Source organism: Sebastes fasciatus, chromosome 17, assembly GCF_043250625.1.
Source record: "Sebastes fasciatus isolate fSebFas1 chromosome 17, fSebFas1.pri, whole genome shotgun sequence".
NCBI classification, from domain to species: Eukaryota; Metazoa; Chordata; class Actinopteri; order Perciformes; family Sebastidae; genus Sebastes; species Sebastes fasciatus.
The window spans coordinates 6,011,011-6,025,996 of NC_133811.1; the positions used below are offsets into that span (position 1 = coordinate 6,011,011).

Consider the following 14,986-nt stretch of genomic DNA (forward strand, 5'->3'; position numbering starts at 1 on the left):
ATATATCACTAATGTCTTCAGTTACTTTTTGTTATTTCCTCCCTTGAGGCCTCTTTCCTTAAATGATAAATGTCAATTTTATGTTGTGAATGATGAATGTGAGATGGTGAAAATGATGAATTATGGCTCTTTTTTCATCATATCACGACTGTTATAGTCAAATCGGCTTTAAGTTGATCAAATCACTTGATAATTTTTCACTCTATTTTTCATTTCACATCCATTTTTATGGCTTCATTTTTCAAACCAAAAGCATTTTCATCACCTCCATTTTTATCAATTAATTTTTGTTATTTCCCTATACTAAGTGACATATTTATGGATATTTCATATTATATTCAATGCATAACAAAAACAGAACAGAACAACTGATAAACAGTACAATTAACCCAAATAGTGAACACAATAACTGCAGGAAGTTTGTGTAAAACAAGGGATCCTTATATACAGTCTATGGGAAAATACCACCAAAATAAAAAACTTGATCGGATTAAATATGAAGAAGCTACATTTTATTCAGTGCATCTTAAGACAAGAGTTACAGAGCAGAGAATAATTTAGGTTTCGCACATTTACAGTCTCACTAACTCTGTTTCTACTAGCAGCACATTAAACATTATTACTTTGAGACATTGAGGACACAGAAAACAGCGCAGCTCATCCTTCACATTGTTTCAAAAAGTCAAGGAATGTGGCTCATTAAAGTGACAAAAATAAATTAGTTAAAAAATAAATATTTCCTCTCAACACTGACATTTCTACTGTTAAGACGTTCACTAGTAGCCCTATTGGATTACACAGGCTGGACGACAACGGGAGTGCAACAAACGCCGGACAGACATTACGAACTCTTACATCACAAGTAAAAGGCAGCACCAGGAGTATTATTGCTGCCAGGCCGTACTGGATATATATGAGATGGACTGGACGAAGGCTAGCTGAGTCCTGCTAGAGGACGGGGATTCATGCTGGCTGCATTCACATCAGATGGGAAATAACATTATAGATACAATTCCTGTCTGAAAATACTGCTAGACTTCAGCATTTACAAGCTTATCTCGAGAAGTCAGAGTTTGGCGCCACAGCTTTCACATTTCTCAAGTCTGTCTTTATACAACAAGCCCATATGTATGTTGAAAGAGTCATCCACACTCGTTATGAAGAGATCCCTTACTAACGCAAATCCAATGTTTATTTGGTGCAAAAATGCTTTCACCGAAGCGAATAGTCTGAATTAGAAAAATTAAGTGGATTTTGCGGATTTTGTCCACCAACCAATGAACATGGTGTTCATTGTAGTAGCTCTAGATTGAGATCTCTTGGGATAAAGAGGATGGATTACAGCGACCAATGTACATATGGACATGTGAGTATTGTTTTAACATAAAATAGACTTGAAAAATTTAACATGTAAAGGAATACTTCCCCCCTCAAAATGATCATTTGTATATCAATTACTCACCGCGTTACCTTGAATTCTTGAAGAAAACTGTATTTCTCGCATGCCTCCTCGTATGAGATTAGTCCGCGTTTAACAACAGGAAAACTATATCTTCGCTAAAACCTTAAATGGACTGTATGTAACTTTTTACATGTATAGATGTTTTTTAATTGTTTTTTTATTGCCAATGTGTGAACAGGTTGTAACCTAACCTAAAAAATGAGACCTTCCGCAACTTTCTGGGTTTCCTCTATCAGCCTGTAGATTGCTTTTAACGTGAAGAATGCGGGAAAGAATTCCTGGAAAATCCAAGCCAGTCTTGCAAAACAGGAATGTGACCGACGTCGGGGGAGAAATTAGGATCAACATCGGCCGGGTCTTCGATTCATGGAGGGACCTTCGTTTGGTTTTGGGTATCGAAAAAGACCCCGAGTTGGAAAAATTCCTACTGGACAGGTAAGCTAACATTACTGCTACAAGCATGTGACATATACTGTACAGTGATATTGTGGTTTTAGCTGTCAATCACCTTCAGTCTCCTGTGTCGCCTCACTGTTTTGACCGATGCTCGCTTGCGTCTACATAGAGCTAGCATGAGCAACAGGATGCTTACTGTCGTTGACTTAGCGGCCACACGTGTCACTGTTAACAAGCAATTTCTGATTCTTACATAAGATCCCCTTTAATATCTAAAACACTTCAGCATAAACAGTACGCGAACGAATGAGTAGCGCGTCTTTGCAAGAGTGAGACTGTTTATGCAGAAGTGTTTTAAATAGTCCGATTTTAGAGAACATGCATGTGTTTGGGAAGTAGGGAGCATACGAAATGAGACTTGGATTATATTGCAGGAGTTGTGTGAGAGTTAAACAGATGTTTTGATATAGTTTTGCTGTTGTTAAACACGGCCCCCCATTTACTTAATTTCATCAAGAATTTTCTCTGTTGTAGGATTCTCCGTTCACCGTGGAGGCATGAGAGAAAAACTACGTTTTCTTCAAGAACTCAAGGTAACACACGGTGAGTAACTGATATACAAATGATCATTTTGAGGGTGAAGTATTCCTTTAACTTGGAACGGTATGCACATTTCACTTGAAAAGGAACATAACGTACTGTGTAAAGTGTAAATCCACAAGATCTGTGTTTGGGTTGTGTTAAATCTTTGGTACTAAAGTGCTAAGTTTTTAAAGAAAAACTGATTGGCTACACGCTAAAGTGTTGAGCACGCTGTACAAAATAAGAGGTGTTACTGGCGACAGATGAAATACAACATGTATCCTCATTGGATTAGTAAACACGTTGAGAAATTTGCTTTCTTTCTGTACGAGAGATGAGAAGATACGTACCATACACACTTGAGTTTGATATCGATCTTCTCATTTAACTCTCAGAAAGAAAGAAAATATTTCCCAACATGTTGAACGTGTCCCCTGAAAATGATGTTAACACTGTTTATAATTGAATGAATGTGTGTAAAATGGTCAAATTTACACAGAAGCAACCAAAGTTATATTGCTAAACTAAAGACCTGTCCATGTCTCGTTATTCTCATCTGAGGTGAACGCAGCCTACTGAAAAGAGCAGAGAGGAGCGAGGGGGATCCTCAGAGGTTCAGATGTCGTTGGACGGAGTGCCTTTGCTCTTGCGTCCCGGCAGAGGGAAGGTCGACTTGCTCTGAGGTTGTGTGAGGCGGCTGGTCAACTGCGTGAAGGGTTCAATGAGGGAGTTGCGTTCGGTGACGCTCACCTCCCACAGCTTCACCTTCTCGCCTCGCGCCCACTGCTGCGCCACCTCCTGGTCCACCTGACGACGCTCACGCAGGTCCGTCTTATTCCCCAGCACTATTACTGTCACCTGAGAACAACACACCAAATCCAATTACATTTTTTTAAGATTTAAGATGGTACAGGATGCACTTTACTGTATGGAGAGAACTTGACACAATAATCTATTTATAATTTAGATTTAATATGGCCTTGCTTTTCAGCCAGTTTTATTATTGATGTTGGCTGAAAACACGGTATTATTTTCACATAAATTGGAACAATGTATGCTCCTGCAAGAACAAAACCAGATAATCCAACTTCTTAGCCTCATACACCACTTTAAATGCAGAAGTTAAATTGCTTTGTGATCAAGCTTAGAGCGTGGCTGTTTTTCTAGCTCCTCAAGAAATACAGAAGGCACAAACAGACGTTAAAATGTTGGGTAATTGTCAAAATTCAGTAGAATGTGGAACAAAAGGTCTTTAAATCTTTAGTGGATTTTTTTTTATACTTTTTGGACAGTAAAAAAAGCCCAATTTGCAATCATACATCTTGTGCACGGTGTGCAGATACGTAAGGGCTAATGTACAGCAAGCCGGTGAAAGAATCCCTGACAGGGCGATGCTGCACCCCTCTGCTTAGCATCGGGATGCAGAAGGGATTAAGGGAATTCTTTCACAACAATGACCGGCTAACTGTACATTATCCCGCTTATTACACGGCTACTTACTTAAGAAATCCATATTTTGACACAAAAACTGTCCTCCAGAGTCCGACACCAACGCTGTGCCCATAGCAACGGTCTGTTATACATAGCAACGATCTGTTATAGAGAAATTACAGACTGCAGAACGCTGTGATTGACCAATCAGAATCGAGTATTCAACACAGCCATCTAACAGATAAATATAACAGACAACTTACAACAACTATATCGCAAACAAACCAGAATGACTGAGAGCTTATGCAAAGATTTGTGCATGAACAGCAAAACTAATGTGTGAAACATCCCAAGAAGGACACCTTCAGATTTAACTGTTAGTATCTAATGATCTAATCAGAGCCCTGTATTTTTATAAGTACTACTTTCCTGTATTTACATAGTTTCTCATGAGTGGATATTTTTGCACAACGATGACAATAAACAGCAGTCATTTCATGCATGCTAACATTACATGTCATATTAGCCCGTGCTGGCTGTAGATAGTTTGGGATATGCACAGCAAACTACAGGAACTGCAAGAAGTGCTAACTTTGTGCAGTCTGGGTTATCGTCATAACTGCTACTAGCTTCCATTTCTCATGAGACTTCTATGCGTCATGTTAAATAGCTAGAGTTGACATATCTATCTCGACACAAGGTGTGCAGAAAAAAAAAGTTTTGGGAATGCAACAATGAGTGTTGCAAACAACTTTACCTCTTAAAAAAGTATTTTTACTGGTTTCCATCATGTTGCTTTATTTCTACATACTAAATAAAAATCTATTGTGTCAATAAGTTGTCTGCCTCTCTGCTGCAGGCACATCCTCAATTTGTGAGGGCCGACATGCAAAGGTAGTTAAACCATCTGAATAAATGCAAATTATATTTTCTCAAACTGGGAAGCTTAGCCTTCTCGTATCTTTATGTAGTGTTTCAGTTCCCCTTTATGTCCTAATTATATTTGTTCACAGCTTTTACTGCCACAACATGATGTATCCAGGTGGTAGAACAATGCACAGCTGTAGAGCTACAACACAACCTGAAAATGAACTGAAAATAGAGTAAGGGTTGTTAGCTAAGATGTTCTACACGGTGTGGATGTTTGCAAATATAAAAGGCAGCAATACATTTTGTGACAGAGATAAGAGAGAGAGGAGAGAGGACAGCACATATTATTACTGGTCATTAAAGCATACTTTGAACCCGCCGCACCTCTTTCTTATCTCTGGACTTGTCGATTTCCTTCTTCAGAACGTCCACCTTCTTGAAGGACTCCACGCTGTCGACGCTGTAGACGAGTACGAAGCCGTCGGCCACTGAGTAGTAGTGTTTGGGGAGGTCTTGCCCATCGTGGAGGCCTTTGGTGTCATAAAGCCTCAGCTGTTCCTTCACACCACGGTCAGTTTCCACTGAAGCCACGTACACGTCCTCCTGAGTCTCACTGGACTCCGAGCCTGGGGAATACAAGACAACACAACAAGAAGAGATTTTCAGCAAACCAGGGAGTCAATCAGTATTCAGCTCAAGGGAAACCATTATAATAAATATCAATGAGAGCTCCAGAACCAGAGCACGGTGCACTAGAATAGAGCCACAAAAGCCTCCTATATGAACCCATAATTTGACCTGTGTGTGTATAATAGTGCAGCTATGTTATTTTCTCATGACTGATGTCATCATAAATAAGTTCAGTACTTACCTACAGAGTGATTTCCATACAGCAGGTGCTCTAGGATGGCAGTTTTCCCAACTGCTGCCTGGCCACACACCACAACTTTACAGCCTTTTCCCATGTCGAGCCTGCAATGTATGAGCACACAAGGTCACAGTGTTTATGATCTCATATGATATATATATTAGACATGCTATGATGACATTAACACCATCAAGAGCTCCTATGAGACAGCTCCCAGACTGCTGTGATTCTGTCCTGAATGATGTCTCCTCTCTGTGACAGACTGCTGTTGTGTAGCTCAGCTGCAGTAGCTAACAGGCTAGTAGACGGAGCAGCTCATTCTGCGACATGGAGCTGATTTAAACACACGAATCACGTTGATCTAGTTGCGAACCACTCTGTGTTAGTTGCTGGTATATTCGGCTAATGTTTCTTACTTGAATCAGGAGGAGAAGTAGCTGTCTATCAAGTCTTTAGACGCAGCATCACAACCAGCAAATCCATCCTGCTCTGCTGCTAGCGCTGAGTCTTATGATGTCACTGCGCATGCGCGACCGAGCTCATTAGAAAAAATGAAAAAGAAAATAATAATAATAATAACAATAACAATAACAATAATAATGATACCACCACATTATTATTATTATTATTATTATTATTATTATTATTATTATGAATCATAATAATACCACTACTATAATAATAATAATCATATAATTATAACACCACCACCATAATAATAATAATAATATATTAATAATACCACTACTATAATAATAATAATAATAATAATAATAATAATACTATAATAATAATAATAAAAAGAATAATACCACAACTATAATAATACTACTACTAATAATAATAATAATAATAATAATACCACCACATTATTATTAAAATTATTATTATTATCATTAATCATAATAATACCACTACTATAAACCAAAAAGCATGAAAACAATTTACAAACACGAAGAACTTGCAAATTACAACAAAAGTATCATCAAAAGTGTAGAAAAAAACAAAAACAAAAAAAAACGAAGACTACATTTCCCATGAGCACAACGGAGGAAATACGTCATCGTCGTTTTCATAAGGCATGCTGGGTAATGACGCTCTCTCTTTCCGGCTGGTACGCCATCATGTAAGCGAGTGTTTCTATACCTTTGTACAAAACGTAATCCATAAAAATCATTATGAATGTCCTTCCATCTGACTGTTTAACTTAGGACATTGTGTAGCGACTTAATAACGTACTTCTACCACTTGATTATTTTCTGACTAACATTGTTAAAACACTGATTATAGCTATATAACCTGATGGTGTTGAGATGCAGTCGGACCATTGAGTCTGCCGGCCGCAGTATGACGCTAATATGTTGTTAACACGCTGTCTTCACATTTGTGTAACGTTAACAGAGTCGTTGCTTTGTTTGTCCCATTTATAATGAGTGATTTCTGTGGTAACTTTAATGTTAACAACACTCTGGTGAAGCGGACGTTTGGCGGCTAACACTAGCATGCTAACGTTAGCTTCACTTTTAGCCAGCAGTCCTAACCAGCATGGACATCTTTACTACTTCAAGTTAGACATCTCCAACCTATGCTTTAATATGATAGACATCTGGGTCGCCATACCGTTGTGTTTGTAATCACGCTGGTTTAGAGGTTAGTGAGGCATTAAATCATGGCTGGAAACATTTAAACAGACTGGTGTCACTACTGTATAATGAATGGAGATCCAGGGGTCTTGAACCATGTGCTGTTGAGAGTCAGGGGTTCCAAACTGATTGATCTAAAACAGTCACTTTTTAACCTGAGCAAAGCAGCAGCTAGTCCATCTATTTGCTTGGAGACTTTCACATGGCACATGACTGAAACTCCTTGTTTTCTGTATTAATAATGTTGCTCAGCTTGAGTCTCATGTTGTTATAGATTGAACTGCAGATGCTGGCTGCACTTTGTCCAGTATTACTCCTATATTGGGTATTTAATTGCACCATTATTAGACATCAACAAGCTATGAACTAGGTCTGACCCAAATCCTTCAACCATTGTCATGGTAGTTGACAAGTCAGTATTTGAATGCTTTGTTTTTTTGTTTTTTTATATATGTGTTATATTCTTGTATAAATCCTTAAATACCCCATGAAATAAGGAATAATCCCACAATTCATATTAACATTAATTATTTGTTATTCTCAGACAGATATTGCCGCTTGTTGTGTAGAGGTGGTTGTGTGTGGCGCTGAATAGAATAGAAAGCTTTATTGTCATTGTATTAAATACAACGCAATTCAGTTGCCACTTCTGGTCAGTGCTTTAAAACAAATACTTGACAAGATTAAACGAGGCAGATAAAACATATAACAGGTAACACACACAGTTATAAAGCAAATAAAACAGGTAAAGTAGATGTAATAGATAAATATAAACAGAAGTTACACTAGAAGTATAAAATGTAAAAATAGATGTAATGTAAACGGAGGTAATTGCACTTGTAAAATAGGTAGGGTAGATGTAATAAATAAAATGTAAACATTTGAAACGGGGGAGATGGAAACAGATAAAGAGAACATGTCCGTCGCGCTGCAAAGCGAAGCTTCGAATACCTTCAAATATTGCTCATCGAAGCTTCGAAGTCCAAAAAAATGGTGTTGGTGACAGCCCTAGTATAAATTGACATCAAACTTATAAAAACTGATGTTTCTTTTTTTCAGATAAGTCAACATGGGAGCATATAGGTATATGCAGGAGTTATGGCGCAAGAAGCAGTCCGATGTGATGCGCTTCCTCCTCCGCGTCCGCTGCTGGCAGTACCGTCAGCTGTCCAACCTCCACCGGGCTCCTAGACCCACCAGACCAGACAAGGCCCGTAGACTGGGCTACAAGGCCAAGCAGGGTGAGTGTTGAACCCAGAGTTTGTTCTCCTGCACACTTTGTGATCTGTCATCATCTATGCTTGAGTTGCTAATCATGTCTTTGTTTTATTCAAATAGGTTACGTCGTATATCGTGTCCGCGTGCGTCGTGGAGGTCGTAAACGCCCTGTGCCCAAGGGTGCCACCTACGGCAAGCCAGTGCACCATGGTGTCAACCAGATCAAGTTTGCCCGCAGCTTGCAGTCAACTGCTGAGGTACGTTCATCTTCACTAGACAGTGGCTTTAAGGCCAGAAGAAACATGTTTGCTGTTTTGACAATGCTTCAGACGAACTTTAGATGTACAGTGTGTACTGCATCTGAAATGGATTTGTTTGTGTCACCATTCTGATTGCAAATGCTAAAATGTTGGCACATATTTTCCATGATTAATAAAATTTCCAGAATTGTCTAGGACAGCTTAATGAGTCAATTTCTATTGATGCTGATTACAATAGATTCTAATGGTGGCTGTGTCACAGCAGCTAAAAGGTGTTAAAGTGTCCTGGAAACTTTGGCTGAATCAGGACGATAACTAGCTTGGTTGTGTCTAAATGGAGAGTGAGAGAGACGAGCAGACACACCTGTACTAACAGCAGAGGAGCAGAATTGCTTGTTGATCGGCGCAGAAAAATGGCTTCAAATGGACCCTGTGATCGGATCGGCTGGTACCGCTTCCAGCTATCTGTGATCGGCCCCAAAAATCCTGGTCGAAATACCTTATTCAGAACTGCTCTGTATAGTGCACCCCATTTCCTACAAGGCCAAACCCCATACTTGGTTTTGCATAAAATAAGAAGCACAGCATACCTATTTGGATATAATTGTAATGTTATTTGGAATCAGTGAATGGAGCTGATGTTGAAATTTTCACCACAGTTCACCCTCAATAGGAATGGTGTTGATGAGTGTTTTTCAGACATTTTTTGACATGTCACTAAAAGGAAAAGCTAAGATTTAGGTGCGTCAGTTTCAGGGTCTTGGTATTGTTCGTGCTGGCTCACAGACAGGAATTATTGGAACACTTAATTGGAAATGTGCTACATAGTTAATGTTACATTGGTTTCCTGCTATGACCAGACAAAATGCTTATGAGGGAAATGGTCTACTGTCTCATATCCACATTGTTTATCAACACTTTAGTGTATCTAATGCATTGCAATAACTTTACAGTACAAGGTAACAATCCTGATGTAACAATGCAGGGAGTTTTTTTAAACTGAACACAATGTTTAACATGACTAAATGGTGATTTTAAAAGTACAAGGTCAAGACTGGTATCAGTTTAGTTCACATAAGCGTCAAGTCGCTACTGATGGGAGTTGTTTCATATTTGCCCAAATTAAACTTGCAACAGCTGGTTAGGGCTGCAAAATTAATCGAGTTTGTCGAAATCACAATATGGCCCCTTGCACTTTTCAAATCGCAGGAGGTGCAGTAGTAGTTTAAGGGGAAATGTGTGTCAAAATACCATTTTAAATTAAATATGGTGGTGCTGCAGAGATGTCCTGGCCTACACATCATATTCTACAGACTTAAGAATCCATCTTTGTTTGGTACAGATCCCCTCAAAAATCACACCATAATCATTTTAATGTTATTCAATGAAAACAAGAATGAAGATGTACAAATTATGATTCCCTCTAATATTGCAAATCATATCGAAATTTCAATATCAGTCAAAATAATCGCAATTGGATATTTTTTCAAAATTGTTCAGCCCTATTGCTGGTGTGAAATGAAGAGCATCCACATTGTGGGGCAATTTCACTGAATATTAATGTGAAGGTGTCTCCTACTCAAACTAAACATGGATTTGCTGCCTCAGTTCCTTTTTATACAGTGTGATCCCAGACCAGCACGGTTGGTGAATACAAGAATGTAATCTGTTTACTGGTAGCACCTTTTTATTTTTAAATAACATTTCAGGATGGTGAATGTTAAACATTTCTTGCTGCCACTGGGAGACGCCAAAGCACAAAGTTGGTTTTGCAGCTTTTAAGATGAAGCCATATTACTTTGTGTTGATTTGCTTAATTTAATAGGATTGATTTTTAGTCCATTTTCATTCAATATATCTATATTTTTATTTCCTAGGAGCGTGCTGGGCGTCACTGCGGAGGCCTGCGAGTGCTGAGCTCCTACTGGGTGGGCGAGGACTCCACCTACAAGTTCTTCGAGGTGGTTCTGGTCGATACCTTCCACAAGGCCATCAGACGCAACCCAGACACCCAATGGATCACAAAGGCTGTGCACAAGCACAGAGAGATGCGTGGCCTGACATCTGCAGGAAAGAAGAGCCGAGGCCTGGGCAAGGGCCACAAGTTCCACCTGACCATCGGAGGCTCCCGCCGTGCCGCCTGGAAGAGGCGCAACACCCTGCAGCTGCATCGCTATCGTTAGAGCACGCCTGTACATTTAAACAAATAAACCTTTTTATGGTGAAAATCCTGTCTGCCGTCTGCTTCATTCAGCTGCTAGAATATTAAACAAAACGGGCTCTTTTGGGGTTGGAAAGTAACTAAAGCATCGACTCACATACAGTATTTTACCATGTTGAAGTACCTGAGTGTTTCCATTTTATACAACTTTATACTTAAACTCTACACTAAAAAACACAACATCTCAAAGGTAAATATTGAGCTTTTTACTCCAGTACATTTATTTGATAGCTTAAGTTACAAGTAACTGCAGGTTCAGATTATTAATGCAAATTATTACACGGCTTTGTTGAATACTCTATTCTGATTGGTCAATGTAGCGTTCTGTGGTCTGTTATTTCTTTATAGCAGACTCGCTATGGACGCAGTTCTGATGTCGGAGTCTGAAGGACCGTTTTGGTATCAAATTATTGATTTCTTAAGTAAGTAGCTGTGTAATAAGCAGGATAATGTACAGCTAGCAGGTCATTGTTGTGAAATAAACCCCTTCAGAGCGATGCAAGACCTCTCCGCTTTGCATCCTGCATCGTCCTGTCGGGGTTTATTTCACAACAATGACCTGCTCGCTGTAAATTATCGCTTACATATAAATCGACTAACAAATTATGATGTAATATTATAGATTAAGCTACCCAGCAGTATATAAAATGAGCTCCACCTTCGCCAGCTGCAACATTACAAGTGATTTACAAGTGATGAACACATTAATGCATTCATTAATAATTAATGCATGAGTGCTTTTACTTTTGGTATTTTAACTATTTTGATGCTAATACTTTTGTAGTACGAGTACGCTGAGTATGATTTTGAATGCAGGACTTGTAATGCAATATTTTTACAATGCGGTATTGCTACTATTTCTTAAGTAGATGGGAGTACGTATTACTTCAGTTCAGTGTGCCCGCCCGTTTCATTAAAAAAAAAAAAAGTCATTGCAACAAAATGTACTGCTGCACATATTTACTGACACACGTTGGATGTAATGAATGAAATGCAGAGGAGGAAAATGAAACTAAGAGCGTCTGTCTCCACAGTAAACCTTTTGTTGAGTGTTTGATGGTCATGTATTTGTACTTTAGGACAGTGATTCTCAAAGTGGGGTGCGTGTCAGGGTGTCAGCAAAATCATTTCCATAAATTATAAAATTGTGGCACCATGACTGAAATATAAGATGATAAAGTAGTTTATCTCAAAATATATCAAATACAGATGTAGCGAACATTCATCTGGTTATTTTTCCAACAATTGTGAAGACTTTACAATGCCATTACAAGTAAAAAAATAAATAAAAAAATTCTTATACCTTAACTATAACCATCAACCCTTGCGGCTAACATTCTACATCAATTGTTTGAGAAGATATGGCAAAATGACACCATCCCAAATACTTGGCAAGAAGGAACCATCATCAAGCTACCCAAGAAAGGAGACCTAACCAATTGTAACAACTGGAGGGGAATTACGTTACTTTCCATCCCAAGCAAAATATTCTGCAAAATATTGATGAACAGAATGAAAACAGCAGTGGACAACATACTGAGGAAAGAACAGGCAGGATTTAGGAAAGGAAAAAGCTGCAATGACCATATTTTTGTATTAAGAAATATCATCGAGCAATGTACAGAGTGGCAGAGACAACTCATCATCAACTTCATTGATTTCGAGAAGGCATTTAATAGCCACCACAGGGACAGTCTTTGGAAAATTCTCTGACATTATGGAATACCAGCAAAGATAGTATCACTTGTGAAAGTGTTCTACACTGACTTCAGACGCATAGTAGGATGCACAAATGACACCAGCTTCCTTGTTAAATCAGGAGTGTGACAGGGGTGTGTGATGTCGTCCCTGTTGTTCATTGTAGTTGTGGACTGAGTAATGCGAAAAACCCTAAACAACTCAAACACTGGCATCAGATGGACCCTCTTTTCCAACTGAGAGGACTTAGACTATGCTGACGACCTTGCTCTCCTATCACATCTACCAAGTCACATGCAAGACAAAACATCTAGACTACAGAAGAATGCAAGCATGCTGGGACTTAAGATCAACATCAAGAAAACAGAAGTCATGCCCCTCAACATGAAAGAACCACCTGTCATAAAGCTAAATGGAAAACAACTGACATGTACGTCATGTTTCACATACCTCGGAAGCTGGGTAACATCAGATGGTGGAGCTGACCGAGACATTATGGCCAGATTAGGAAAAGCAAGGGCAGCATTTTCTAAGACTTGGAAACATTTGGAAGTCGACACACATAACTAGAAACACCAAGTTAAAGCTATACAACATCTGTGTACTATCTGTACTTCTATATGGTGCTGAGTGCTGGAGAATGACTGAAAAAGACATAGGCAAGCTTTCCAGCTTTCACAATACCCGCCTCAGAAAGATCATGAGGTTATTCTGGTCTAGAAAGATCATGAACTACACCAAACGACAGGGTGCTTGGACATGGAAACAATATTGATAAGAAGAAGATGGAGATGGCGTGGACATATATTAAGGAAACCGTCTGATGACATGACAAAAGTGGCATTGCGTTGGACACCGGAGGGAAAACACAAACGAGGGAGGCCCAAAACAACCTGGAGGCGAACCATCGAAGGAGAAATGAAGACGAGAGGATACAGCTGGAACAGCATTGAGAAGAAAGCAAACAACAGAGATGAGTGGAGATCCTTAGTCCTTGCCCTATGTGCCACCAGGCGCAACAAGGACTAAGTAAGTAATAACCATCAAATATTTGGTATTTTACTTATTAAATGTCTTGAATGATTATTATTAGCAATATTCCTCACATGAAATCCTCCTGATGTTCACTTGAAGTGATCTATCACTCATTTCATGTGACTTTCTGCTCCCTTTGTTGATTATAACTAATTCTTTGTGTGAACAGATCGACTCCCCTCAAGGCTTAAAAGCATATTTCAGTAACAACCACGAGAAGAAACCCAACCTGGACCCTTTTGTTCTTGTTCTTCTTGGAATTACTGACCTTATTTCTAAACCTTCAGGCCTCTTTAAGGTGTTAAAATAGGTTGTCTGAAATGTAGTCATGTATTTGCATTAGCACAGCACAGACGCTGTGCTGACATTATTAGTTATCTATATCTCTCAGACCTTCAACTCTTAATCAGTCTATCTGCATCAGAGCTTCTGGCAGAAGACAACATTACAAACAAAGGTGACCTTCTCTGTGCTGTAATCACGCCTGCTATCACTGTACTACTTTACGTCACATTTAAAGACAGCCTTGGTAGAGTTTATTATCATTAATATGTGTGTGTAAGTCCTTGTGTTTTTTACATTGATTTAACTGCTAGGATACACGACACACATACACCACTGATTTGCATGGGGGAAGGGTTGTGATATCAGTCTGGGAAAGGTGTAATCCTAGAGGTGTTTGGGTGTGAGGTTTCCACCATATCTGGAAACTTAAAGATTAAAGCTTGGTAGTTTTCTATATTCTTCCTACGGTCAGCAAATCCCATTAAAAAAGCCCAAAACCAACCATGTGTTAGCCAGTCTCTCAGTCATTTCTGACCTCCCTAAACAAGCTAAACAGGATCTTCTGTGTAAAAAAATCAGCTTTAAGGGAAATACAAATCCAAGAAAGCCACTCCAAGAGTGAACTGTTCAAGTATTACTGAACAGACATCTTCAGTCTTTTATATAATGTCTGTAACTTACATTTTAACATTAGCAAGGTGTGCGAGAATTAGTTATAATCAACAAAGGGAGCAAAAACTAATTTATAGTGAACATCAGGAGGATTTCATGTGAGGAATATTGCTCAAATAATAATTCAAGACATTTAATAAGTAAAAAATACCACATATCTGCTGGTTACAGTACAGTGCTAAGCATATCATCTTTTGAGATTTAACCAAGTTAGTGGTTTTTGACTTATTTTTCCAACAATTGTAAAGAATATAAAATGTTACAATGCCGTTACAAGATTATTTGTTACAACTGTATTTTGATATACATATTTTCCAACTTAATCCTTACATTAATCATTAGTCA

At 38.7% G+C, this 14,986-nt stretch overlaps 2 protein-coding genes across 5 annotated transcripts in view; one reads left to right on the plus strand and one right to left on the minus strand.

Annotated features, from left to right (window-relative positions):
• Nucleotides 1-10,958, plus strand: part of rpl15 (ribosomal protein L15) — a 332,935-nt gene extending 321,977 nt beyond the window's left edge. The window contains exons 1-4 of one of the 2 annotated variants that reach the window (XM_074614208.1): nucleotides 6,626-6,735; nucleotides 8,312-8,493; nucleotides 8,591-8,727; nucleotides 10,608-10,958. In XM_074614208.1, the coding sequence (XP_074470309.1) occupies nucleotides 8,322-8,493; nucleotides 8,591-8,727; nucleotides 10,608-10,913 (615 nt within the window). In that variant the 5' untranslated portion in view covers nucleotides 6,626-6,735; nucleotides 8,312-8,321 and the 3' untranslated portion in view covers nucleotides 10,914-10,958. Of the gene's footprint in view, nucleotides 1-6,625; nucleotides 6,736-8,311; nucleotides 8,494-8,590; nucleotides 8,728-10,607 lie in introns of those variants that run through there. The other variant, XM_074614209.1, reaches the window with a different exon arrangement.
• On the minus strand, nucleotides 491-6,154 carry nkiras1 (NFKB inhibitor interacting Ras-like 1). Of its 3 annotated transcripts, XM_074613573.1 has the most exons (5): nucleotides 6,026-6,154; nucleotides 5,613-5,713; nucleotides 5,126-5,367; nucleotides 3,941-4,033; nucleotides 3,162-3,298 (listed from the first exon to the last, which is right to left on the minus strand). In XM_074613573.1, exons 2-4 carry the CDS (start codon nucleotides 5,704-5,706, stop codon nucleotides 3,941-3,943), a joined length of 429 nt encoding a protein of 142 aa, XP_074469674.1. In that variant the 5' UTR covers nucleotides 5,707-5,713; nucleotides 6,026-6,154; the 3' UTR covers nucleotides 3,162-3,298. The 3 variants fall into 3 exon arrangements, with proteins under 3 accessions (XP_074469673.1, XP_074469675.1, XP_074469674.1); XM_074613572.1 differs by lacking the exon at nucleotides 3,941-4,033 and having other exon boundaries at nucleotides 491-3,298; XM_074613574.1 differs by lacking the exon at nucleotides 3,941-4,033 and having other exon boundaries at nucleotides 3,127-3,298; nucleotides 5,110-5,367.
• Nucleotides 10,959-14,986: the final 4,028 nt, after the last annotated feature.